At 36.2% G+C, this 27,804-nt stretch overlaps 1 protein-coding gene across 37 annotated transcripts in view; it reads left to right on the plus strand.

Annotated features, from left to right (window-relative positions):
• The window catches only part of LOC118276673 (ryanodine receptor), a 186,386-nt gene that overhangs the window by 104,384 nt on the left and 54,198 nt on the right, over positions 1 to 27,804 (plus strand). For 17 of the 37 annotated variants that reach the window (XM_050699838.1, XM_050699840.1, XM_050699830.1 and 14 more), the window contains 32 exons: positions 838 to 937; positions 3,253 to 3,370; positions 3,595 to 3,675; positions 4,254 to 4,366; positions 6,648 to 6,759; positions 7,342 to 7,478; positions 8,664 to 8,792; positions 9,987 to 10,104; positions 10,595 to 10,733; positions 11,467 to 11,541; positions 12,039 to 12,184; positions 12,543 to 12,686; positions 13,451 to 13,625; positions 14,028 to 14,225; positions 14,705 to 14,810; positions 15,295 to 15,406; positions 16,251 to 16,391; positions 17,053 to 17,190; positions 18,167 to 18,319; positions 18,834 to 18,949; positions 19,331 to 19,505; positions 20,022 to 20,125; positions 20,660 to 20,793; positions 21,367 to 21,456; positions 21,999 to 22,123; positions 22,629 to 22,811; positions 23,635 to 23,682; positions 24,165 to 24,285; positions 24,862 to 25,076; positions 25,901 to 26,048; positions 26,772 to 26,966; positions 27,423 to 27,554. In XM_050699838.1, coding sequence (XP_050555795.1) covers positions 838 to 937; positions 3,253 to 3,370; positions 3,595 to 3,675; positions 4,254 to 4,366; positions 6,648 to 6,759; positions 7,342 to 7,478; positions 8,664 to 8,792; positions 9,987 to 10,104; positions 10,595 to 10,733; positions 11,467 to 11,541; positions 12,039 to 12,184; positions 12,543 to 12,686; positions 13,451 to 13,625; positions 14,028 to 14,225; positions 14,705 to 14,810; positions 15,295 to 15,406; positions 16,251 to 16,391; positions 17,053 to 17,190; positions 18,167 to 18,319; positions 18,834 to 18,949; positions 19,331 to 19,505; positions 20,022 to 20,125; positions 20,660 to 20,793; positions 21,367 to 21,456; positions 21,999 to 22,123; positions 22,629 to 22,811; positions 23,635 to 23,682; positions 24,165 to 24,285; positions 24,862 to 25,076; positions 25,901 to 26,048; positions 26,772 to 26,966; positions 27,423 to 27,554 — 4,221 coding nt within the window. The remainder of the gene's footprint in view (positions 1 to 837; positions 938 to 3,252; positions 3,371 to 3,594; positions 3,676 to 4,253; positions 4,367 to 6,647; positions 6,760 to 7,341; positions 7,479 to 8,663; positions 8,793 to 9,986; positions 10,105 to 10,594; positions 10,734 to 11,466; positions 11,542 to 12,038; positions 12,185 to 12,542; positions 12,687 to 13,450; positions 13,626 to 14,027; positions 14,226 to 14,704; positions 14,811 to 15,294; positions 15,407 to 16,250; positions 16,392 to 17,052; positions 17,191 to 18,166; positions 18,320 to 18,833; positions 18,950 to 19,330; positions 19,506 to 20,021; positions 20,126 to 20,659; positions 20,794 to 21,366; positions 21,457 to 21,998; positions 22,124 to 22,628; positions 22,812 to 23,634; positions 23,683 to 24,164; positions 24,286 to 24,861; positions 25,077 to 25,900; positions 26,049 to 26,771; positions 26,967 to 27,422; positions 27,555 to 27,804) is intronic. The other 20 variants (XM_050699852.1, XM_050699864.1, XM_050699832.1 and 17 more) reach the window with 5 other exon arrangements.

Below are 27,804 nucleotides of genomic sequence, written 5' to 3' on the forward strand. Positions count from 1 at the left end.
TAACTCTGGTAATATTCCGTCAAACACCTTTCCTGCTGACCTCTGTTGTATTATATCTGTTTGCCCCAAATTCTATTAAAAAACCTTTAAATAAATGTTGTCTAAGTGTTGAAACTATGTAGTTCGTTATTCTTTCTATATTCACGTTTGTGTGAGCTAAAAGACCATTATCCATTTCGCGTAATTTTCTTTTTTTTTTATTTAATAAAATGTGACGGTACTTTTTGTCTGTGGAAAATTTTAATTTTCTATCGAAATGCCAACGGTAATAAAAAATAATTGTATGTGACTGACAGCTCCATTAATTTCTGTTCTAAAGCACAATGAAATCTATGGAGTGGTCGAATTTTTATTTTTACTTTTCCATAGACAAGAGTAACTTATTCTATACTTTTTTCTTTCAGTCACACTACAAGTCAGTGCTCATTTATAACTTTAATTTATAATAAGAATCGACATCAATTAAAATTCAATCAAATCTCATTTAATTTACGGTATCATTTACAGCGTATTTTTTGTTTAAACACACGATCGTTAGTCTTGTTAAGTAGTCAATGAAAAATTGTCTTTAACCCATTGGGTATAAGGTAATTTTTTCCAATTTACAAGGACAAAAACGTATTCAGTGGTAGCCAAGATACTAAAGGTTGTTAGTACAGCTAAATAGTCAATGAAAAATCGTCTCTAAGCCATTGGACATAAGGTAAAAAACTATTTTTCCCGACTTTGAAGGAGGAAATAGTGTGTAAAGGTCATTAATATAGCTAAATAGTCAATGAAAAATCGTCTCTAAGCCATTGGACATAAGGTAAAAAACTATTTTTCCCGACTTTCAAGGAGGAAAAAGTGTACAGCGGTAGCACAGAATCGTTCGGCAAGCAATGGTCAGTGGGCGACGTAGTCGGCGTGTTCCTAGATCTCATTGATAAAACGATAAGTAAATATCAAGTAAACTGGCTTCTATGTGGTCTCAGGAACATTTTTATTAAGAAAAACTATCTTTTTTGTCTTCCAATATCTATATTTTGGTCCTATTTTCTGCCTAGGGTGTGCTTTAATATTTGTTTGCGATTTTCTGTCTTATTTCTTTTGGTTTAAGGTTGATAATTCTTCATATAAAATTCAAATGAATATAACTCCTGTCACTGTTAGTAGACAAACAATTTTCAAGTTTATTTCTCTTATGATAGAGTTGTAAATTGTTTATCAGTTAATATTGGTTTACTAATATTATTCAATTTCAACTTAATAAATTGAAAATCGCTTCAATGAAATGAATGTTAACGCTTTGTAATATCCTGATATAAGTAGTATCTATTTTAACCTTGTGCTTCTTGTCTTAAGGTCCATTTTCCTAAACCAATCCTCTCTCTCTATACCTCCCTTACAATTCTTCTATACATGTTTATTATAATTATAGTATTATAAAACTTATTCCTATGTAAATAAGTGTCACTTTTAAAGTAATAAAAATGTTCCTGCTTACCACAATGGCCAAGAAAGTCGTGAATGCTTGAACGCGAATCGCTTACATCGGCATAAGTACACCGCATTGCTTTGCTTGCTCTGAATGAAATTCGCACTTTTTATGGTTCAGTATCATTCATGATTATTGTAATTGATCGCATACTACTCTTTACTGGGATCATTTAGGACCTTCAGGGCAGGATTTAAGATATTACCCAAGTTTTCGTGTAAATGAGGTGGTAACCGTAAGCCCAATTACCCCCCCTCCCCAATCTCCTTAATCCCCAACAATCCTCAAATTCTTACCCCTACCCTCTCCCCAATCTCCTTAATCTCCAACAATCTTCAAATTCCTACCCCTCCACCTTCAAGGGGATTGGGGAGGGTCCCAATCTCCATAATCCCCAACAATCCTCAAATTTCTACCTCTCACTTTCCCTTATCTCCTTAATCCCTAAAAAATCCTTAAACAAATTGTAAACGCATCCACGACACAGAAGAAAAACCTAGTGTGGAGCAAGCAAAAATTACAATGATCCCTGCTAAAGAGAGTAAGATCAAAATCTTTACATTAATAGCTCTACATTATGAAAACATCATCATACATTTAGCAACAGTCGGGTAAAAGTAGTATTTTGTTATAAAAAATGAGTAGCCTAGACGTCTAGATAGCTATGACATCATAAATTTAGATAATACCCATTACCCATGTTTTAACATTGTAAATAACATTCCTAAAAGGCTTATCTTCGTGTAACTAATACGTACCGGGTTATAATGACCTGGGTAATTTTGACCCAAAGTCCATTACTAAAACCAATCCAGAACGAAGCGCACTATGTTCATTATTTTTCATTGGTTTAAAAGTATGGGTCAAAATTACCCTACAGGGTCAAAGATACCCGATTTTATCTGTAGTTCTGATCTTATAATATGGAAGTTGATATACCAATGTTTGTATTTATTAACATTTTTTTACATTATGTAAATCAAAAATGTGTCATTCAAGAATTGGTATTTAAACTTCCATTCCATAAACGCCTTTGGTGCTAATACAAATTAAAACTAAATTCCCATCACACAACATTTTTCTTCTGAACAATCCTAAATAACAAACTAAACCCTTTCTATATTTGTTTCTTTTAGTGTGTAACTATTTAATAAACATAATAAATATTGCTGTCTTTCTCTAATTATGGTTAGAAGAAAGAGACAGCATGAATGATTGCAACTTCTGTAATTGAAAATCTTCATACAACATGTTATCAAAATCCTCAATTTATTTAAATTCATTATTAGAATTTAAAACGGGATATTTACCATCTTTGTTGGATTTTGCGAGTTTTCGATATTTTGGCACTGTTGCAAAAACTAATAATCATGGTAAATATCCCGTTTTAAGTTCTTATGATGGTACTAGTGACCAGGTCACTTTATAAACTTTTATTTAAATTCATTCATTGCCAAAATGGGGATTTTTCTAAACATGTTATTAAATAGAAATTGCAATTTTAAAAGACGTAGTTGTGTAAAAAGAGGTCCTATTTTAATAGACGAAAACCTTTCTGATCAGAATACCCTATCTATTATAAAAAAATATTAATTTTAAATGTATTCATAATTTAAAAAAAATATATATATAATTATTTTGATAAATTATATTTACATACATAAATATAATAAAACCATAATTAACTCAGAAAGTCAGAAGGTCTTTCGCTACGAAAATAGGACCTCGAAATTCTTAAACGAATATTTTTCTAACATTACTTTATGATGTAACAGGTTTCTCTCTGAATGGAGAATTGTTGATGGACGCTCTCGGTGGTGAGACCACATTCGCTGATGTCCAGGGTGATAATTTCGTGCCAGCTTGTACTTTGGGAGTCGGGCAGAAAGCTAGGTAAGTTTTAAGGTATCTTGGGATAAATACAACTGTTAGAGCAGTAGATCTAATTGAGAATTCATTTTATTTTTTACTTTGAATGTGAATGAAGAAGTTTCTGAAGTTTCTCTAGGAATTAAGATTTTCAATTTTGTTCTCATCATTTAACGAACTTTTATTGATTAATTTAACTGAAACAAATATTCTCACTTGACTTCTTCTAACTGCTTTTTATCCAACAGGTTGACATACGGTCAAGACGTCAACACTTTGAAATACTTCACGACATGCGGTCTTCAGGAAGGCTATGAGCCATTCTGTGTGTAAGTATAAAACAATATTATGTAATAAATTGTTAAAAAATATATATTTTTCCACTATGCAATCTCAAATAAATCTTTTTATAAACTCTTTCATAGTACGTAAACCGATACCATTTGTACGATATATAAGGTTACTAAAAATTAGTGAACGATATTTAAACACGTGATTGTACTCATGATTACAAACAACTTTCCCAAAGAAACTTTGTTTGTCTATTCATTAGTTTAATTTTTATCATAACAGCAAAACAATAAAATATCGACAGTCACCAGTCACTCTATGTAACATTTGATCAACAATTGGGTAGTTTCCTAGGTATAAATAAATTATTTTGATATTTCAATGTAATAAAATATCCCAAAATAATAGTATTTTCATTCATTCATTTGACGATATACTTATTTATTTAATTTTTCTTGCTATTTTTTGCTTAATAAGTATGCTATTTGACGCAAAAAAATTATGACGCCATAATTTGCAATGTCATACAAAATTTATAGAAAAGTAACGTTTTTGACATTTCGATAAAAGTATTGAATTTGACTAGTAGGATAATACCCTATTGTATTTTCCACAGCAACATGAAACGTGACGTGACACATTGGTACACGAAGGACCAACCCATCTTCGAGAACACGGACGAGATGATCGACACCAGGATTGATGTCACTAGGATACCTGCTGGATCTGGTGAGATATTTCTTTTAATTTAGAGAAACCACAACTAAATTATTCGAGTGGGAAATCAACTTATGGCCACCCGTCGGTCGTGGTAACACGTTAATCTCTGGATTTGCATACCTAGTAGAGGAAGAATTATATCATAATCAGCTCAATGTAGCTTCTTATTAAACTCAAATAGAGTTGAACCCTCCTGCTTGAAACTTATAGAATAAATAAAATTGTCACCTGCCTTGGTCAAGTTTGTTGAGAGTCTAAGTTGTACCTTTTTTGAGGGAGGAGGTATCATCCAACGACATTTCTAGCATTGGACGAGGCTAGAAAGAGTAGCGGAAGTAGCTACAACGACCAAACAATTAGTTTCGATATCCAGGTCGATCAAAATACTTTTCGGGTTTTCGATATTTAAAATTTATTACTAACTAGCTTTTGCCCGCGACTTCGTTCGCGTGGAATAGTGACTTCCGGCAAATTTTTGGTTTTAACCACATAGTTCCCGATCTCGCGGAATCTCTTCAAAAATGAGATGTAGAAGATATTCCAGGGAACTCTTCAAAAATCAACATAATGAGCTCTGCGTTTGAATTTAATAGATGTATACTCACTTAGGGCATTGAAAAAAATAGTGTAAAAACGGACTTAAACTAAAGAAATATTATATAATTTTTCCGAACTTAAGATGAAAATTAACTTAAAACTAAAGAAAGCTACGAATTACGAATTTATAACAATTAAAACCGGCCAAGTGCGAGTCGGACTCGCCCATGAAGGGTTCCGTAGCAGCAAGTAGATGACATAATATAAAAGTTGTAAAATAACTTGGTTTTACATAGTGTTTGTATGAACGACAAAGTTATATTTGCGGTTTTTGAAAATGTTTTATTTCTTAAAAACTAATAATGATATCTTGTTCAAACCAATTTTCGTTGTTAGTTTCTATTGAAATCTACAGCATATATATTTTTTTAGTTTTCTCACTCTCTTATTTTAAAAGTTAGAGGGGGGGGGACACTCATTTTTCCACTTTGGAAGCGTCTAACTTTCCAACAATTGATTTTTACGAAAAGTGGTTTTAGGAACCTTAATGTCTTTTTTAAAGAACTATCCATAGACACCCATCACGGATATGTTAGCTGAAAAAAAATTTTTTTTTTAATCAGTTCCATATATGGAGTGCCCACCTTTAATTTTTAAATTTATTCATTTTTATTCAAAATTCGAATAGCGGTTAACGATATACATCATCATACAAAGTTTCAACTATGTAGGCCCAACAGTTTCGGAAATAAATAGCTGTGACATACGGACGCATGGACAGACAGACAGACAGACAGACATGACGAATCTATAAGGGTTCCGTTTTTTGCCATTTGGCTACGGAACCCTAAAAAAATAAATTATATTACAACCTATTCTCTATGCTATAATAACCAAGCTTAAACTAAATAATTTAAAAGAAACGACTTAAATCTAATCTATCTAATTAATTAATAAATTAGACTTACAATTTTATTAAAAAAACTAACTACAGTAACTACTAATCAAACTAAACCTATGTTAAATAATTTAACCAGAAAACCAGGAAAACCCAACAAATAAACTTATTAATTGACAAATACAACGAAACCAATTTATTTAGAATAGGTATACGAAACAGCAGGACCACTACAGACAAATAATCATACGACTGATAATACACTTCTTTTACGATAGTACCGAAGCGCTCGGCCGATACCCAACTAAATGAATGTAACTATCCTATGTCCTTTCTAAGGTTCTAAACTATATCTGTACCAAATTTCAACCAAATCCGTCAAATAGTTGCGGAGATTAATGGTATAAGCATAGAATGTTCGACGTGATTCTTTAATTTGACATAACTTTTTTATTTATGAACCGATTGACATGAAACAAACACTAAATGTAAATTTAAGCATCCCACAATATATTCGTGAAAACCGCATCCAACTCGGATCAGCCGTTTCTGAGATTAGCGCGCACAGACGAACAGACAAACAGACAAACAGACAAACAGACAAACAGACAAACAGACAAACAGACAAACAGACAAAAAAAAAGTTAATTACATTTTTGGGTTCGACATCGACATAACAATAACCCCTGCTATTTTTTTTATTTTTATTTTCAATGTACAGACAGCACTTTTCTACGATTTTATTATATGTATAGATATAGATGAAATAGAAATAGTTTAAAATTGTGCTCGTCATAACAGCTTTATAATCCCAGCTTAAATTTATGATGGATGAATGTATACTTTTTGCTTTAGACACACCACCGTGCTTGAAGATATCCCACAACACGTTCGAGACTATGGAGAAAGCTAACTGGGAGTTCCTGCGACTGTCTCTTCCTGTCATCTGTCATAATGAGTTCATCGAGTAAGTTACACATAAATAGTTCACGTTTCAGATATTATTTTAAGAGTCGGAGTTTAACAGATGGCGGGCATTTGGCTACTATCTGTGTTGTGTATTGCTCAATCAGAGTAGGTACATATACTTACAATGGATATAAGTTTAAATTTTTGTATAGTTTTTTTTTTTCAATATAAGTTGAAATGTTTGTTATTTGAAGTTCCTTCGTTTGTTTACTTGAAGTCGTCAATGAGTCAGGGAATTAGTAGTCAGGGTTAAAACATTTCGTCGTTAATCAATTATATGTGTAAGTATAATTGATCTAAGAGACATTTTTTACTTTCTTGAGTTATATACATCATTCGATGGAGATAAATTTGGCGAATCCGAATATACCTATTCTAATATATAGCGGCCAAACGTCGGCCCATTTAACATAAAAAAAACCTATATAAAATAATATCGTAAAAAAATTTGCTTACATCAAATAGCCTTTCAACCATCGGTATGATATCATCAAATATGAGTTTTCAGACGTGAAAATGTTTAGCTTTTTTCTATCCCAAGTCATATTACTCCTACTAATTCTGTGTCACGCTTCAACAGTGAGGCAGAAAAAGCCAGACGCTGGGTGGAGATCAAGGAACGCCAGCAGATTCTGATGAAGGAGGCAGTGGAAGCCCAGATGCCTGCTCACATCGACCAGATCATGAGGAGTGGGTTCACCATGAACGATATTAAAGGTATGACAGATTTGTTTAATAGAGGATGCTGTCTTATTCCTTTTATATCTCTTTTATGTTTTAAAGTATCCTTTTGGTTCAAAATAAATACCTCTTGTTTTTGTTATCCTTTTTAGATTTAGTAAGCCAGATATTACCAATGAAAAAACATATATTTTACATATGTATACATTTAATCGCACAATTTCCGTGTATTAATTGAGACCACCATAATAGAGCGTTCTATTATTAAAGATTGAGAGAAAATATTTTTTTAATTTAGTTTCACTTAGTAAAACTTTATTTTATGCAACAGTTTTGATTTACATAATGGACTATTGTCAAAGATACACTGTTAATTTAAATTAGACCAAAAAATAATTTTGGAGGATCCAACTTTTTTCTTCTGCTTTCTTTTTTGAGCGAAACAAATGCCGACCCGTTTCCAATTAAAAAATAATAATAGTAATGGGTGTTTTATTTAAGATGATAATTTGAACATGGTTTGGAAATACCTGACTTACTGATTTTAAAGTAAATAAACTATACCCTAGCACCCCGCAACGCTTTAATATGATTTGCACCGTGGACCCCATTCCGGAAGGTGTGTGCAATGTGTATACACGGAATGAATTGGAATACTATTTGGCACTTGTTTTTGTTATGCAAAATTGCACCTTATGTAAATGCAGAAAATTCTTAGTTTCATTTTTACTCTCCTTTTTACATCCTATAGACATTATTTATATTACAAAGCATATTGTGGTCGAATTAACTCATTGATTAAAATGAGATCAGAAAGATAATAATATTCTTATACAAATGCATTATCAGACAGATTATTTTTTGAAAATTCATCAACTTTAGTAGTTTTCGCTGTAACAGTCGTTTAATATGGCACAAAATATAATGTTTTGACTTAACATTCAGTCAAATAATCGACAAAATTGACTTTAAATATCACTAGTGCTACCGCGCACCAAAACAAAATTGCTGTTTCGGGTTTGAGTATCAAGTATACGTGAACTTGTATGTTTGTAATCGCACCCACAACATGGAACAACACCACAGAAATCCTACATTTACAATAGGGCAACATTTTTATATAAGAAAAATAAATTTACCTAAGTATTCTTCTGGGCACAATTGCACACACCTGCTCCAAACAAACCGCTTTACACCCAATTTTCCCCCACCCTGCTATAGGTTTGCACTACGAGGACAATCAGGAAGAGGTCCCAAGCTCGAAGGTCAAGCGGCAACCGTCGAGACCTCCACGTAAGGGTTCGATGACCAGAGGCGTGTCTGTACAAAATTACAATAATTTACAACCAGGTTATTTATAAATGCTTATGATATTAACTCTGGCTTTGGTGTTGTCAAATCATTTTCTGTTGTTGTTTCGCTTTTTCGTCGACTCTTTCATTTTGGGTACGGTTTTTGGGTTAATGGTGAAAGGTAAGTGTTTCTTGAAATGGTCTTTGGAGTCGCATAATATAGGGAACTGATTTATTTGTATAATAATAACAATCGTGAGACATACTAAATTAATTAAAAAATCACGGTTTACTCGCGTATATTATTGGAGAAAAGCTCTAGTAGTTTTGAGTCACAGAACTTCATCTTGAGTAGCGTGCGCAGTCTCTTCGACACATCATCTTCTTAAGGAACTGATTTGCAAAGTTTTGCAAAAGTTGTTACGATCAAGAATGTTGAAGTTAAAGATCAAATAACAATAGTTCAATTTGATATTGTTTCAAATCAAAGTCACATAAAAATTAATGCGAACATGAAAAATAAATTAAATATCAACGCTAAAAAAAATAGAAAGGGAAATGCCAAGAAATGTATTGATTAGGGAAAGCAACACCAAACTTTTAATAGTAACACTACAACACCCATTATTGCTGAATTAAAACACTTACTGCCATCGTACTAAGATCTATTTTTCTTTAAACTCACGACTAAAACAAATTTATTTTTCTAAGTAACTTAGCACTTCACTTCGTCACTTGAGCACTGTTTTCGCTTGTTAGAATGTGTTCAAAAGCTTTTTTATACGACTTTCTTTCATAACGACTTTCTGACTTGACTCGACTGATTTCGAGTTACACCAGGGACCCTTAGCCTTTATACTATCTTCTTCAAATCTGTCTAATTTTAAATGTTTATAGGTTTATTCTCCTGTTGACGTTAATTTTAATGAGCTTTTTATTTTATTTTATAGCAATGTAAAATGTAATAAGAAACAATGGAGTTCACCATTTTAAACCCTATATAGCCAAATTTCTGTAAAATAATTACATCATTGAACCAAAGCAAATATAAATAGTAATAATCAATCTAATATTCTTAGATTGAAGTTAAACAATGTTGTTGAAACTAAAACTTATGATATCTCTAATAACAATCTACAATATAAAATTACTTAATGCGACAAATATAGCATGAGACATAATTACAAAGAAAATAATGGTCCTTCGATCCGCATTAATTTTCCAAAGTTTTTAAAATATTTTTCTAACACAGGTCAAGTGAACGGCATGCATCGGTCTACCAGTGAGGCTGAGATGGCTAAATACGAGCTAGGGGCGCAGAACTTGAGCCCTGATGATAAGAAGGATAAACGTGGACGGTCACCTTTCAAGTAAGTTCAGTTTTCAATAAATGTTTATATAATAATATAGAATAGGTACCAGTTTTTTTTAATATGGGTAATTGGACCAGGGTAGGCAAAGGTAAAGTAGCACGGACGAGGTCAACACCTCACTCCTCTGTGCATCTTGAGGTGGCAAGACAAGCCGCCACGAATTCGGGAGCTGCGGGAGTATTTCGTTACCCACTGCACACTCGTACCTGCGTCAGTTTTAGTCAGTAAGAGTCTGACAGTCCCTTTCGTTCGCCCCGGGCGAGAGGATGATGATCCAGGAGGATTTCCCACCTTGGGGTAAAAAAAAGTGTAGGCTACGGTACATATAGGTATGTAGGACCAACAAGGTAAGGGGTTTCGGGTTCGATTATATCATACTGTTTTTAAGTCCAATCTATAATGGGTATATCCTGTAGGTATAATATGAAAAGCTATATGTATATAAAAAAAGAACTGAGAACTAAACACTGAACCATTATCAACGCAGGTTCTTCCGAAGCAAACGTGGTGAAAGCAGCGACCGAGCAAAGAGTCGTAAGTCTAAGACACCAGATCCATTCAGTGACACCGAAGTATCACCTGAACGTGGACCTCGCAGACCAAACCCTCAGATCAAAGTGTCACAGGTATGTAAACCCTATCACTAAGACATAAAGTCCATTTTGCATTGTTCTTTTAATCTAAAATTGGACATACAGATCCTTATTTAAAACTAAGGAGATCAAAAAATGATCGACTGTAAAAAGTTTGGCTTTCAATGTTCTAATTTGATTTTGGTTTTTGGAATATTTAACTAAATTTTGTTTGAGAGTTATTCAAAGTCAACACGATATTTCGATGCCATAAAATACAACATTCATTTAAAAAAAGATGTCATTCATTTTTGTCTTGTTCCGACTCTTACATACCTCGTCAAGTACTTGGGAGAGCTCATAACTTCATAATATAATCTGGTAACAGTTGTTAATGACATTATAAAACCCAAAATCTTCTACGTTTTATCATATTTTAGAAAAAAAACCATCCTATAGGTACATAATAAAGATATCTCACTATCTGCCGCACTCAGAGACATTTAATGATTACTCAAACTATTCCTTAGTAAAGATTTTGTATCGAAAACAATTGCTAAGGACTGGTTTAAGTAACTATTAAATAACTCTGAGTACGGTGGTATATCCTATACAAAGTTAATGGTTGATATTCAATTTCAAACCCATTTTTTGTTTCATAAAAACGATAAATTCACATAAGGACCAAAATCAATTCTACATCAAAATTACGTGGTCCTTCGATCCCCACACATCGACATTTTGTTTTTCATAATATTTTCATGTGATTTTGTTAATTTCTCACAAGGCGAATCAAAGATATAACGGCATGAACGCGCGCCCTAGTCGGACCAACTTGTACGGGAGCCAAGTTGGTCTCAACGTAAGTCCTCACATAAACCTGGTTTTAACTAACAACGCATCTATTTTACATTGAGGTTTTCTTACTAACTTAATACCTACTGCTTGTTAAATACTTGCTTTGTTATTCAAGAAATTAAAAATCGCATATTTTATAGTATTCAAAATAGAAAAAGCAATGTGTTAAATAATAACAAGTTAAAATAGTATTATTGGAATATGAGCCAGGATATTTACCACGTTTATTTATGTCTAAGAGTTTAAAAAAAGTTAAAATTGTTCCAATGGTATTGGTTGTGATTTTATTTCACACCCCTTCAGTCAATTTAAATCGAATTTTGTTTAACAGTTTCATCTGCTTAGGTAAGCAAAAACATTGTATGTCCTAATTAGTATAAAATTATAATAATTAACTTCCTAATTAGTAGTTCTTAAATCTTTTACCATATTTCTCCACAATTATTATCATTCTATTTTTCTTCCTGTCCCTCTCTCTACGCTGCGATGATGACGTCACAGTCCAACGCTCAGATGGCGACGCCTACGCAAGACAGGAAACAGATGACAACGAGCACTCTTGCGCAGTCCACGACTGAAACTGTCGGTAACGAGATCTTCGACGCCGAGTGCTTGAAACTCATCAATGAATACTTTTATGGAGTCAGGTTGGTATTTTTTTTATGTACCTATTGGTGAATGTGAATAGTGAAGTTGAGGTTTTGTGTTTCGATTATTGTGTTGTAAAACAGTTAAAAAAAACATGTAAAAGTTGAGCTGTTGGAACTGATGTTTTGATTTAATATGGTCTCAAATTCAATTCCTGGATTATATTGTGGTGTTATTTAGGTAAATGTTGTAAATTCTATAATTGTATTTTTTATCAGGAAATGTATCTCTGCCTCGAGTTCAATTCCCAGTCTAATGTAATTCATTTTCATAAGAAAATTTCAGGTTTCCAATTCTGAATAAATGTCTCCTTTAACATCTTTTTATGGTGTAATCCTCAATTATTTAATTTTCCAGAATCTTCCCCGGTCAAGACCCGACCCACGTGTACATAGGTTGGGTAACGACACAGTACCATCTGCACTCCAAGGACTTCAACCAGAGCAAGGTCACCAAGTCATCAGTCATCATCACTGATGATTACGACAGGGTTGTTGAGAAGTAAGTCTAGTTTTATTATAATGTACTGATTTTTACAGTGCCTAGCGATAATAAGATCATATCGAACTTTGAAAAGAGACAACTTGTTAAGTATACTACTGTGGCGACACATGACAAGTGACAGAAGTTAAAAATAGACTATCGACGAACAAATCAACGGATGACGTCATAAAAATCTTATGTCGCACATGTTAAGTTTACATGCGAATAAACATAGATAGAGAATGTCAACGAACAACAGTTGGGCCTGTACTTATGTTATACATGAAACCATTAATTGGTTTTACTCAATCGCTAATAAACCATAAATAGGGATGATGATAGGATATGAAAATTAAAAATCTATTTAGTCCGTCAGTTAGGTAATGAAAAATATTAGATACGTGTTTTTATTTATTTTGTCATTTAAGATAACAATGCTTACATAAAACATGTCAAAGTTTAGGAGTGGGAGCTAACTACGTCACTATTGTGTATAAAACGTACTCAAAAGTGACGTCACGCGATATTTCAAATCTATATAGCTTCGAAAGTATTTGTTTCCGTAAGAAAATAAAAAATACGTGTCTAATATTTTAAAATAATCTACAAGACGGATATTGAAATAAAGTTTTGTCATTTATTTATTTATTTAAACTTCATCACAAAACAGTGAATGGCGGACTTAATGCCTTAAGGCATTCTCTAACAGTCAACCATAGGGTAGTGCAGAGAAATGAAGCGGATTGATGCTAAGTCAAAACACGTCATCTACCCTATTCCAGTGTAAACCGTCAGTCCTGCTACATGGTGCGTGCTGACGAGCTATACAACGAGGTGATGGCTGAGGCCACAGCTAAGGGTGCTTCGCAGGGCATGTTCATCGGATGCTCAGTAGATACTTCTACTGGCACCGTGTCCTTCACTTGCGAGGGAAAGGATACCAGCTTTAAATTCAAGGTGGGTAATGAAGCGTTTTTTTAAGAGGGGAATATCATCCAATTTTTCTCCCACCTTGGGCGAGCGAAGCGAGAGGGAGTGTCAAACTCTTACTGACTAAAAACCACCCCGTCCAGTCCACAAGTCTGGGATAATGGAGTGTAGAATTGCTAATATTAGGTGCTTTAAAAATGACGTAATTGGTGATAAGTGGGAGAACTAGTAAGTGGCAATAAGTGGATGTCTTGAGAGTGAGTGGCTGTATTGGAAATAAGCGGGTGAACTGGCAATAAACGGGTGAACTGACAATAAGCGGATGAACTGGCAATAAGTGGGTGTCTGAACAATGCAAATTAAAAAAAAATAACTTAGTTGTTTGTGGTAATGTCTAAACCTAATCTACCCTTCAACTTCTTTCCCCAGATGGAACCAGAAACCAAGTTATTCCCCGCAATCTTCGTGGAGGCCACTTCGAAGGAGATCCTCCAGATAGAACTAGGAAGGTCTACCACCAGCCTGCCTCTGTCTGCCGCAGTGCTGCCGACGAGTGACAAGCACGTCATACCTCAGTTCCCTCCAAGGCTGAAGGTGCAGTGCCTGAAGCCGCATCAGTGGGCTAGGGTGAGTATCAACAATTTTATTGACATTACTAGCTTCTGCAAGCGGTTTTACCTCGGTTACCGTGGGATTAAAATATTCTATTGCTCAAGTCAGGTCCTGTCTGTGTACCAAATTTCATCGAAAGCTGTTAAGTAGTTTCCGCGTGATTGACGGACAAACATCCAAATATTTGGACGTATGTAGATAATGATAAAAGGTATAGTTTACTAGTTAGAAACTTGTGAATTAAACGAGAAAATGTCGGCAATGGAAGTTAAATGTTAAAAATGTTTTTAAAATAAAGAAACAAATGTTTTTAGCATTTTTTTTGGCATTTTTTATATGTACTATATTATTACGTCCGTCTTCTGCTATATAGAACCATTATCTACCAAAAGCAGGTGAGATGTCTCACTCATGGTAAACTTCTAGCCCCCTTCCCCACTCCACACCCCCTTTAAATAATAATAAATGTGACGTAATAATTTGTCCTCACCCAGGTACCGAACCAATCTCTACAAGTGCACGCTCTCAAGTTGTCAGACATCCGCGGTTGGTCCATGCTGTGTGAAGATGCAGTGTCTATGCTGGCTTTGCATATACCAGGTAATTTACATTTTTTTAAGAGCCTTTTGTAAAGTCGGTTATAATGTAGATATGGGATTATCAGTATTGTCGCGGGAATAATGATTAAGGGTATCATCATCATCATCAGCCGAGAGACATCCATTCCTAAACAAAGGCCTCCCCTTAGTATTAAGGGAATAACGATGATAATTACGGTCTCATCTCCATTGATGATTATGGTAAAAGGTGATGGTTATTACGATGGTAGTGCAGGTAATGTGTTGATGATAATGATTTTATTTATAGTAAAAATGATAGTGGTGGTGATGATGATGTTCATGGTAATGATGATTTTGACGGTATTGACGATGATATTGACGGTAATTATGGTAATGAAAATGTTGATGGTAATGATGATGCTGATTATAATAATGGTGCTAGTGATGATAGTGGTGACAGCGATGCCAATGACGATGATAATGCGGTTGATGATTTTTTTCTAACAGTTTATTTTTGTCCACAGAGGAAGACCGTTGCATAGACATTCTAGAACTAATAGAAATGGACAAACTGCTAAGTTTCCACTCGCACACACTCACGCTGTATGCCGCATTATGCTACCAGAGTAACTACAGGTAAATAATATGTTAGGTAAATTAATATTTTTCATGGTTTTTATAGCAGTTGATATTATTATGATACTTCGAAATCATAGTTTCAATTAATTGAATCAAGATGAATGTGAAATCGCTACTTCAATCTTACAATATACAGAATTTTCGTTCTTTTTATAGCAATTTAAACTTTATTGACTATTCCACATGGTATATATTTTTTCTTATGGAACACGCGGGTATACGTGCAGATGTATCACAAGCAATCTCCGCCACCCATGGACACTCGAAACACTACAGGCATTACAAGTGCGCTGCTAGCTTTTTGGGAGTTCGGTATTTAAGGGTTGTTGTTCGGGAATCGGGGATTGGGAAGATTGGGAAGGGGTCAATTCGGGGAATTATTACGAAGTTATGTTCAAATCGACAGTCACATTTTCATGTCATAAAATGTGTATGTGAACTTGTATGTTTGTAAACGCACCCACGACACAGGAGAAAATCCTAGTGTGGGGCAACGTTTTTGTAAAAAAAAAAAACAACCCGGTTTTTTTCTTAAAGAAATTAGGCAAATCCTTCCTTCCTATGCAAAGGAGGCCCATAGTCCAGCAGTGTACTGGCGCGGACTATTGACTAAACAAAAATTAAATCTCTCTTAAAAATTATAAAATGATATTTATTTTTGCAAATAGGTTACAATGTATCTGTTTTACACGTCAATCTCTTAAATAACTAGATGAGGCTGGCATTTCTCTTCTCACTCTGAGAAGAAATGCCGAAACAAACTCGGAGGTCATAGTATCTTTTAAAGTCCAGACAAAATCAATTAAAGATGTCTCTTAATTTTTTTCTCCCCACACTGCAGGGCTGCGCACGCTCTCTGCACGCACGTGGACCAGAAGCAGTTGCTGTACGCCATCCAGTCGCAGTACATGTCCGGCCCGCTGCGGCAAGGGTTCTACGATCTGCTCATTGCGCTGCATCTTGAATCACACGCTACTACCATGTAAGTGTAGTTTTAATAATTGTAGAATTTTCCAGGAACAATGATGCCTTTTTGGTTTATAGGACGAAAACTTCGAGATATCTTAAGTTTTCTGGGGAAAAATCTTCATTGAATTGAGATTTATTATTCACCTCTCTCTCTCTCTCTCCCTTTCCTTCTCCTTCTCTTTCTCTTTCTCTTGCTCTTTTTGTTTTATCTATTAAAATTTTGGATAAAGCATAAGCATAAAGATAAAGCGAAAACACCAAATACATTTTACTTCTGCATTATTAATTTTGTCCCGAAATGGTTTTAAAATATTAGTTAATTTTACCAGAAAATACTCTTTTTTTAATGGGGGAAAATTATCCAATGTCTTCTCCCGTCTTGGGCGAGCCGAGTGAGAGTGTCAGACTCTTACTGACTAAAAACCACCCCGTTCCTAATCCTGCTTTTCGAGCCGGAGCCCCGGTAAACACGCTAGATAGTCCGCAGCTTCGGAAGATTATTATTTTTTTTTTTTGTATTAAATGGGCCGACGTTTGGCCGCTATCTCGCCTGATGGTAAGTGATGATGCGACCTACGGTGGAGCACGTCTGCCCATAAGCAACCTATTCACTCGGGCTTTGAAGACACCCACATTCATCACAGATACTCATTACCGTTTTTTCTTTCCTTCAGGGAGGCGTGTAAGAATGAGTTCGTGATCCCGCTGGGCCCGGAGCTGAAAGCGCTGTACGAGGACCCCGACATGGGGCACAGCCTGCGCTCGCTGCAGACCGAGAGCGTCCGGCCGCAGATGAAGATGACTGATATTGCGTGAGTTTACTATATTTTTTTTATAACGCCACGCCTTTATCCCCGAAGGGGTAGGCAAAGGTGCACATTATGGCACATAATGCCAATGTACACCCACATTTCACAATTTGTGTTGTAAGTCCCATGTAATAGGTGGTGAGCCTATTGCCATATACCGGGCACATTTCCAGACTCCGTGCTACCACTGAGAAATTTTCGAAAAACCGAAAAAGTCCCCAGTAATACTTCGCCCGACCCGGGAATCGAACCCGAGACCCCTTGCCCAGCAGTCGCACTTGCAACCACTTGGCCAACGAGGCAGTAAATTTTTTAGATATGTAAAATACAAATCTCATAGCCTCTCTATGAGTCTTCTAAGGTCTTTAGCATAGAGGGCTATGCTAAATTAGATAAGAATTCACTTTATAGATACGACCTTCAACAATAAAGAAACGAAAAAGATGTAATGCAGATATTTTGTTGCAATGCGGATATTTTGTGATGAAAGACAATAAAAAACACAACATTATGTCTCACGTACATCTCCATTCCGATATTAATGAGTCACTCTAGATTTAATAAGTGTATTAAATCTAGGGTGACTCTTTAAGTTATAGTTGAATCAACTGAATTTAAGCTCTACACACGTCTAAATAAGTCTTTTTTGGACTTGCGTGCAACTGCCACTCGTTTGTCTCTGCATCGCCCAATGGTTTGGCTGGTAAAAAATGCCTATGGCACGAAGCCCACCTTGTGTACTCATTTATATGCATAAAGAGTGAAATAAATATATACTTATATTATAAAGCTGTAGAGTTTGTTTGAACGCACTAATTCCTGGAACTACTGGTCCAATTTGAATAATTAATTTTATGTTGGGTAGTGCATTTACCGAGCATGACTATAGGCTATAAAACATCTCGCTATGACCAATAGGAGCCAAGCAGAGTGGGTGAGCTAGTAAAAAATAAACAAAGTCTCCTTTCAATAATTCCAGCGAAAGTATAACGGACATCAGTAACCTGTACTCTCCGTACTTCCCGCTGGAGGTGGTGCGCGAGTTCGTGATGCAGGCGCTGGCCGAGGCCGTGGAGACCAACCAGGTCCACAACAGGGACCCCGTCGGGGGCAGCAATGAGAACCTGTTCTTGTGAGTACTAATAATTTTAGGCATTAACCTAAAATCGATCTTATTAATTGGGTAATTAAAGCCAATTTTGTGGTACTCTAAATTATGATGGTTTTGTAAAAGGCAGTCAAAGTCAAAATTGAAGTCAAAGCATTTATTTTAATTAATCCTTAGTTAAGCACTTTTGAAACGTCAAATTGTCTGTTAGTCTATCCGTCAGTGAAACTAGGTGCTCGTTGCAAAATGTAGTTTTGAATGAAGAAGAATCAACAAACAGTCACTGAGATATTAGACACAAATTAATATTTCTTATATTTGTTAAAAAAATATATAAATGTTATAATTACCTGGTGTATTCAAGTATGATTTAAAAACATCATGCCAAATGAATAACTGTTGTTTAATGGTGACTACGGAAAAATCGTTGATGATTCTACAGTAACAAAAATGTTGTCCTATTTTCAGATTTATCTTAATGAAATATCACTTTTGACTGATTATTCATGTGATTCACACAAAAATATTTTTGTTGCAGGCCTTTAATAAAGCTGGTAGACCGACTGCTCCTGGTCGGAATGATGCGCGACGAAGATGTTGAGAAGCTGCTCATCATGACCAACCCTGAGACGTGGGACCCTTCGTTTGATAAAGGTAATATTATAATTCAGATTAAAGATTTTTTGCTTTATATCACCTCTGTAGTATCACCAATTTGGTATTCTATAATAGGGTAGATGACTAATTTTTATTTCAATGTCCGTCTTGTAGATTATTTTAAAATAGACACGTATTTTTTTACAAAAACAAATATTTTCTTATTATATCGTTTTATGTAAGTATTTAAAATAAAAAAAAAATCCTATCTAATATTTTTTCATTATCTAACTGACGGACTAAATACATTTTGCATTTGCTTACCCCGTCATTATCCCTATTTTCTGATGTATAAATATAAATCTATTATAGAATTAATGGTCTCATAATACAGAAATGTTATCTTTCCTTGTAATACTGATCTCATAATTATTTCAGAGGGTAAAGACGAACACCGCAAAGGACTGCTTCACATGAAAATGGCCGAAGGTGCGAAGTTACAGATGTGTTACTTACTGCAGCATCTGAACGACATACAACTGCGACACAGGGTCGAAGCTATCATCGCGTTCGCGCACGACTTCGTTGGTGATCTACAGACTGATCAGTTGAGGTAAATTGACAATTATTTTCTATATCTCGTAATAAACTTGGCTGATCGGATGCGACTACGAAAAAATTTAAAAAGATCCGTATCATTGCTTAGTCTAGGTGAAAACGAGGCCAAACGCCGAACCTATACCAATAAAATAATGGTAACAATTGGACTAAAAGGCATTACTAACGTCATAGAACTTGTAAAAATATTACTACAACCCCGTGTACATTGGAGACATGTCATCTTAAGGTTCAAAATGGTGCTTAGTATAATTATGGTGTCAAGGTTAATCGAGTATGAGACTTTTGCAATAAAATTAAATAAGATTTCTATCGAAAACACTTTTATTAGAAAAACGTAGAACAATGATCGACAATGGTAAAATCAGATGAAAGATAGATGCCAACAAACACGCCACCTGTGGCCATATTTAGAAGTAACTCAAAGAGACCTATACCTAAATTTATTCAAACTCAATGAAGCTCACTCTCAGTTCTTATTATGAGACTATAAATGAATATATGTTTCCAGACGTTACACAGAGATCAAGCAGTCAGACCTGCCCAGTGCGGTGGCTGCTAAGAAGACCAGGGAGTTCCGTTGTCCGCCCAGGGAACAAATGAATGCCATTTTGAGTAAGTGACAAGATATTGAAATGTCTAAAGTAATTGACTAACGAATTTACGACCGAAGACATAGAAGACGGCAACAGGGGCCTTAGTCCGAGTTTGCTTTATGTTTAACGCGATTAAAATGAGAGCGGTGCTCTGATTGTTTGGTTAATTGCAACCGGCCAATCACGGCGCCAACCAACACGATCATTTCGATCTCGTTCAACGTAAATGTCTCGCATTTGATTTTCGCATAGAATAAGGGGGGGGGGATTTAAAGGTTGTTAGGGAATCGGGCATTGGGAAGGGGGATACACACAACGAAATACAACGCATGCTTTGTTTCACGTCAGTTTTCTGTGAGGACGTGGTATTACTCTGGTCGTTTCGAAACAACGAAAAATGGCTTTCCCACACTTAAGGATATAACGAAACGAAGCTTGACCTTGAAATCTATATAAAATTTGTTATATCTGTAACACACGTTATTGCTCTATAATGATTGTTTAAGTGGTACATTAATTAATTTAACTATTATCTTCTCTTTTCTCCCTCAAGGTTTCAAGCACCTGGAAGAAGAAGACAAGGAGAACTGTCCATGTGGAGAGGAGCTGATCGCCCGGATGAACGAGTTCCACGAGAGTCTGATGGCGCATGTCTCGCTTAATGCTCTGCAGGAGCCTGATGGCACGGTCAGTACTTACTAGTTGTTATTTAAACGAAATTAATAGTAATCAAAAGGTCATCACCCCAAGGTTGACTGGTAGAGAATGCTAAATTGGCATTAAGTCCACCTTTGTATGATTGTACATAAAGTGTAAAATAAAAAACTTAAATAAAAAAAGCAACTCAATATTTAGACGCTCTCAAGAATAGTTTGTTCTATATCGTCACCCCTTTTACCCCCGAAAGGGATAGAGGAAGGGGTAGGCAGTGGTAAACATAACGGCACGTAATACCACTATATAATGTACACCCACTTTTCACCATTTGTGTTATAAGCAATAGAGGTTGAGTCTATTGCCATTTCGCAGACTTTTTCTTTCTCTTTAAACTAAGGTTGACTGATATAAAATGCCATATGGCATTAAGTTCGTCCTATGCACCACTACTTTATTATATTGTGTACATTAAAGATTAAATAAATAAATAAGTTTGCCTAAAATGAAATTACAGCATGGTAGAAAAAACGGGTTGCCACCACCACTCTTTGCCTGGGTATCGTAAGCAACACTGCATACTTAACAATAATATTATTTTTACAGGAGAACCAAGAACCTGAAGCGAAGCCGGGTGCGTTTGGCAAGCTGTATAACATCATTAACACTGTGAAGGAACTTGAAGAAGAACCTAAGGTAATTTATAACCTTAAAATAAATAAAGATGAAAAAATATCCCAATCTTAAGTAAAGAACAATAAATGGGAGCCAATTTTAGCATTAACTTCAGAAATAAGTAAATTTTAACGAGTTTTTTTTTTATGGTATAAGCCGGTAAATGAGCAGATAGTTTACCTGATAATAAGCAATTGCCGCCGCCCATGGACACCCGAAACATCAGAGTTGCCAATTTAAACTAATTTTGAATTTTATTTTACCATCTCGAAAATGGATAAATACAAGCTCTTTATAAGTTTTTAAACTGACATGGTCACTAACACTAGAATTGAAACTTAAACCGAGATATTTACCATGTTTTTTAATATTTATGAGTTTCCAATATTTCGGCACTGTTGCAAGCGCCATGATCACGGATAAACTTGCTTAACTGGTTTAAGTTTCAATTTTAATACAAGCTCTTTGTTTAAAGTACTTTTAGGACACCAAAAACTGCGCCTATTACTCCTAATCTAAACTCCTGAGAAAACCTTATCTAAACTAGCTGTCTACTTTCCCAGGCTATCGACGAGCCTCCAAAGAAGACTCCAGAAGAGAAGTTCCGTAAGGTCTTAATCCAGACCATCGTCAACTGGGCTGAGGAGTCGCAGATTGAGACTCCTAAACTAGTCAGAGAAATGTTCAGGTAAGTTCCGTTAAATATATTTATATACAACTGTAATATATACATACGTCAATAAATTGTAGATCTGCGACTGCATAGTCAGAGGCTGATCAACTGGATGTTACGTAATCGCGGGCATGTTCGCGGGTTCGATGCCCGCAAGAATTATTTTTTTATGTAATCTACTGTTTTTCGTGTCGGTAATCTTTGTAGGTTATGCTTGTAAAAGCACCTGTGACTTTTTTTTTATGGTATAAGTCGGTAAACGAGTAGAAGGATCACCTGTTGGTAAGAAATCGCCGCCCATGCACACCCGAAACACAAAAGGTGTTACAAGTGCTTTGCTGATCTTTTGGGGTTAGGAATTTTAGGGTAATTGGGCCTCCGATAACCTCACTCACACACAATGCCAGCGTTGTTTCACGTCAATTTTCTTTGACGCCGCGGTATCAATATTGTTAGAATACATGAAGTTTTTTCAGTTCCGTAATTGATCTAAATTCTAACAAAAATCATTTTTCTACAGTCTCCTAGTCCGCCAATACGACGCAGTAGGTGAGCTGATCCGTGCCCTGGAGAAGACGTACGTCATCAACGCGAAGACCAAGTTGGACGTGGCGGAGATGTGGGTCGGACTCAGCCAGATCCGAGCGCTGCTGCCGGTACAGATGAGCCAAGAGGAAGAGGAACTCATGAGGAAGAGGCTTTGGTGAGGAGATTATAATATAACTATATTGCACAACTTGATTCCCCCTAGTCCCTTTTATCATCGAACGACACAAGACAATCGGCGAGGCGTCACCGTTTCATGGTAGATATCCCACCCACTCGCACGAAGCGCTTCGCTTCAAGCTTCCTTGTGCGAACTGCTAGGAAGTGGAACTCCTTGCCGGAGTCTGTGTTTCCTGATGGGTATAACCTGGGTGTCTTCAAAGCCCGAGTGACTAGGTTGCTTATGGGCAGACGTGCTCCATCGTAGGCCGCATCATCACTTACCATCAGGTGAGATAGTGGCCAAACGTCGACCCATTAAACTCCCGTGCCCCCAGATAATATAACTTAACGTTGTGTCTTTTTATCCTCGAGGGAATAGGTGGAGATTAGATAACCGGCTGCAGCACAACGTGTAGTGCTTTTGATCCCGCACGGAGCAACTCTGTGTGATCCACAAATTGTTGTTTCGGGTTTGGGTGTCATGTGTTTTTGAAGTTATATGTTTACACAGAAGAAAATCCTAGTGTGGCACACACACAGGTCTAAAATTATAACGATGTACACATATATATTTTTTATGGTATAAAGCCCAGCAATACTGAAATAGGGTTGTTATTCAGCAGACCCAATTACAAACCGAACAAAAAGGCTGAATTTTCTGGAGGAATATTACTACTACAGAAAAAATGTACTTCTTAAATCTAGTATATTATTATATAATCTCAATACATAGGTACTTATGATTGAAAAGCTAAGTGCCTTTTGAAGGTTTCTCCCCGTCATCAAAAAAGAGTCCATATGATTTCTTTTGTTTACAGGAAACTCGTCAACAACCACACATTCTTCCAGCATCCAGACTTGATAAGGTAAATATATTTTAACTTCTATTAAGTTACCTACTTCTTAAATTAATTCTACCAAGGTATAAACTTCTTTAATTTAATCAATAATTTAATTTTTTACCCACATTAGTTCATGACATTACTTGCATCAGCATTTTAAACTAAAAAAAAAAAGAAATGTAATATGTAAAGGTTGAGGGAGTGAATTGACTAAATAATTATGTATTTTATAATGATCGTTTTAATTATCTCTTGACTCTTGTACATAGATTTATAACAATATATACTTAAAGAAACCCACTCGGCGCGCGGCAGGAGCGTACGTGCGCTCGGTCGTACAGTAGTCGCGTCACTGGCGGTTAGGGGCGGTGGCGGCGCGGGCGCAGACTCGTGCCGAACGTCGAGTTAGGGATGGGGTGTACGCGGACTCACTAGTCTTACTAATGCGTGCTATAAACTGTTCAAATCTATTATGTTTAATGAACCCCTTCCCCCCTCCCCCCTAGAGTGCTCCGCGTGCACGAGAACGTGATGGCGGTGATGATGAACACGCTGGGCCGGCGTGCGCAGGCGCAGTCCGACGCACAGCCCGCCTCGCCGCCCGTCGCTGAGGATAGTAAGGAGAAGGTAAGGGGATCTGTTGTATTATAGTTAGTATGTTTTTAAGGAATAAGAAGGAGTGATGGACCGAGTATATATTAATATAATTATGACGTAATTACTTAACTTTTTTTCATGAACATAGCGTAACCTAAAGAAACACAAAAAATCTGTGACTTTTGTTTTTAGAAATGCTCAATCATTTTCTCATTTAATAGGGGACGAGCCTATTCCCATACCTATACCATTACACAATGCAGACTCTGTACTTTTACTTATAACTGTGAGAAACCGAAAAAACTCTTTATTTATCATCATATATCTACTATTACAGTTTTACCTAATACGATAGAGAAGTTACTTACATGTAAGAAAGCATAAAAACTAAAAACGTTTTGTCTAAGCAAGAACTTGAACCCGCCGTCATGCTTGATAGTTAATACGACTTGACCAACGAGTCAATTAAATAAATGACCCATTATAAACCTTCTCAAAAGTCAAAGTCAAAGCATTTATTTCAATTAATCCTAAATTAAGCACTTTGGACACGTGAAATAAAATTGAATTATCCGTCAATAATTATACATCATGTGTTTCCCCCAGGACACATCCCACGAGATGGTGGTAGCGTGCTGTCGCTTCCTGTGCTACTTCTGCCGCACCGGGCGACAGAACCAGAAGGCCATGTTCGACCACTTCGACTTCCTGCTGGAGAACTCCAACATCCTGCTGTCCAGACCCTCGCTGAGAGGCTCCACGCCTCTCGACGTGGCGTACTCCAGTTTGATGGAGAACACTGAGCTGGCTTTGGCTTTGAGGTGAGTTTTAGCTTACTATTATAATAGCAACACCCTCCCGCCTGCAAGCAAAACGCTCGAAGCTTCTTTTTTTTTTAACATTGCCCCACATTAGGATTTTCTCCTGGGTCGTGGGTACATTTACAAACACACAAGTTCACATGCACATGATACCTGGGTGTCATGTGTGATCCACAAATTATTGTTTCGGGTCCAGACCCAAAGAGTTGCTTCGTACGGGAATCGAACCCGCTACCCGTTGCGCGGCAGCCAGTTGCCCAGCCACCGCACCAACCGTGCAGTCAAAAAGATGTTCCGAGCGTTTTGTTGCGAGTCGTCGTGTGTTGCACCTCGTGCTGCAATAGCACCTATTGCGGGCGGGAGGGTCCTGCACATCGCATGCTGAAAGTGCATCTACAGGCGGAATGAAAACTAATATTGTATTGTTCGTTAAACGAAACCGAAACGAGAGCGCGCGTTCGGCGCTCTAATCGGTTAGTTCATTGGAGCCGGCCAATCATTGCGATAATCACTCGTTTCGATCTGGTTTAACGGAAAACAAACTCATACTAAGCACTCTGGACGGCAAGTCTCTTTAATGTCATAATAATGACTAACATAATTCTGATCATTTTTATTATAATCGAAACAATCACATAGTAAATCAAAAAAAGAATAAAAAGTACGGAATTCGATATAACAAACTATGAATAAACCAAAGTTTATATATTCAGATATTAAGCAAAACTAAGCTCTATTTCAAGAACCAAAAAAACCTACGAAATAAATAGCACATTTACTTAGTTTCAAAAACGAATATTTACAAAATAATTCTACCTTTCCAGAGAGCACTACCTAGAAAAGATAGCAGTGTACCTGTCTCGTTGTGGACTGCAGAGCAACTCGGAGCTGGTCGAGAAAGGGTACCCAGACCTTGGGTGGGATCCAGTCGAGGGTGAACGTTATCTGGACTTCTTGCGGTTCTGTGTCTGGGTGAGTTTCAACTTATGTGTCTTTAATAGGCATATTTCCTCCTAGTCAAATTCAATACTTTTTTCGAAACGTCAAAAATGATATTTTCTATGAAGTTTGTATTTTGAAATAGTCTATGATGACGTCATAAGTTTTTGACGTCAAATAGCAAACTTATTTCTAGAAATGCAGCTAGTAAAAATCGAAAATTAAGTAGTTCATCAAATTTATGAATGAGAGTGTAAATTTTTTTTGAATATTTTATTGTATTGAAAAGTTGTAATAATTTATTTTTGACCCAGTCATCATCGCTATTATGTTTATTTTAGGAGGGTCCTTAGTATCAATACAAATGTCTACTAAAGGATATAAATCGATGACAGCGCTACTTTATTTAGAATAAAATACGTATAGAAGTAAAAAAAAATGTTTCCACTTTTCAGTACAATAAAATATTTAAAAATTATCACAGTTATAGTAATAATTCATTAAACAATGTCTCGTTTTCAAATTTTTTTTTTTTTTTACGAAAAAAGGACGATTTCATAAATGCGCGATTGTTTTCGAGGAATCCTCGATCTTTTTCGAGTAAGAAAAAAATTACGTTTTCATATTTTAAAAAGTATCACAGAATTATTATAATTCATTGAATGATGTTTCGTTATCATAATAAGTGCGATTTCATAAATATTTGACGCAAAAAAAAAAATTTTAATACCTAATTTCTTGCTTGTCTATTTCTAGGTTAACGGTGAAAGCGTAGAAGAGAATGCGAACTTAGTGATTCGTCTCCTGATCCGTCGCCCAGAGTGTTTGGGTCCCGCCCTCAGAGGAGAGGGCGAGGGTCTACTGAAGGCCATCGTGGACGCCAACAAGATGAGTGAGAGGATCGCAGACAGGAGGAAACTGAGGGAAATGGAGCAAGAAGGTGACGTTAATGTGAGTACAGCAAAGTATTAGCTATCTCTTCTAGATACCAGACATCCCAAACCGAACTATCATTTTATTCTAACAAAAGTTTTCGGATAGTGCTCGATTGTTTTCGAGGAACCCAAGATACTTTTCGAGAAATGCTCGATTGTTGTCGAGGAATCCTCGATTTTTGTCGAGGAATCCTTGATCGTTTTCGGGTAATGCGCTATTGTTTTCGAGGAACCCCGATCGTTTTCGAGGACTCCTCGATTGTTTTAGAGGAACCATCGATCGTTTTCGGGTATTGCTCGATTGTTTTCGAGGAATCATCGATTGTTTTCGAGTTATACTCGGAACGCGCTTGGTAAAGCAAATCTAAGGGTACAGATTTCTTTAAATCACCTCTCAACCAACCAACCAAGCATTGTTCACTTATTTAGCCCTGAACTGTTTCTTAAAATAGTATTGTCCCCCCTCCCTCAGTTCAGCCACCCCCTACCGGAGTCGGACGAGGACGAGGACTACATCGACACGGGCGCCGCCATCCTCAACTTCTACTGTACGCTCGTCGACCTGCTGGGCCGCTGCGCGCCTGACGCCGGCGTCATTGCACTGGTCAGTGGGTTTTCAACGTTATTGTATGTGTTTTAGAGTTCATATTGGTATATCATGATTATACTTGGGTTTAAGCTTAGTTGGAAGATACAAATGCCATCGACGCAGCTGATGCGATAAACTATGTATAATTGCTAAAGAATTGTTTTGTTTTTCTTTATCTAAATAAAAAAGTTTGTCCTTATATGTGAAATATCTTTTATCTGTTAATTTTTCTTAACAAACTATTTTGAAACACACTTGCACACTG

The sequence above is a fragment of the Spodoptera frugiperda genome, chromosome 17 (assembly GCF_023101765.2).
Source record: "Spodoptera frugiperda isolate SF20-4 chromosome 17, AGI-APGP_CSIRO_Sfru_2.0, whole genome shotgun sequence".
In the NCBI taxonomy this organism is placed as follows: domain Eukaryota; kingdom Metazoa; phylum Arthropoda; class Insecta; order Lepidoptera; family Noctuidae; genus Spodoptera; species Spodoptera frugiperda.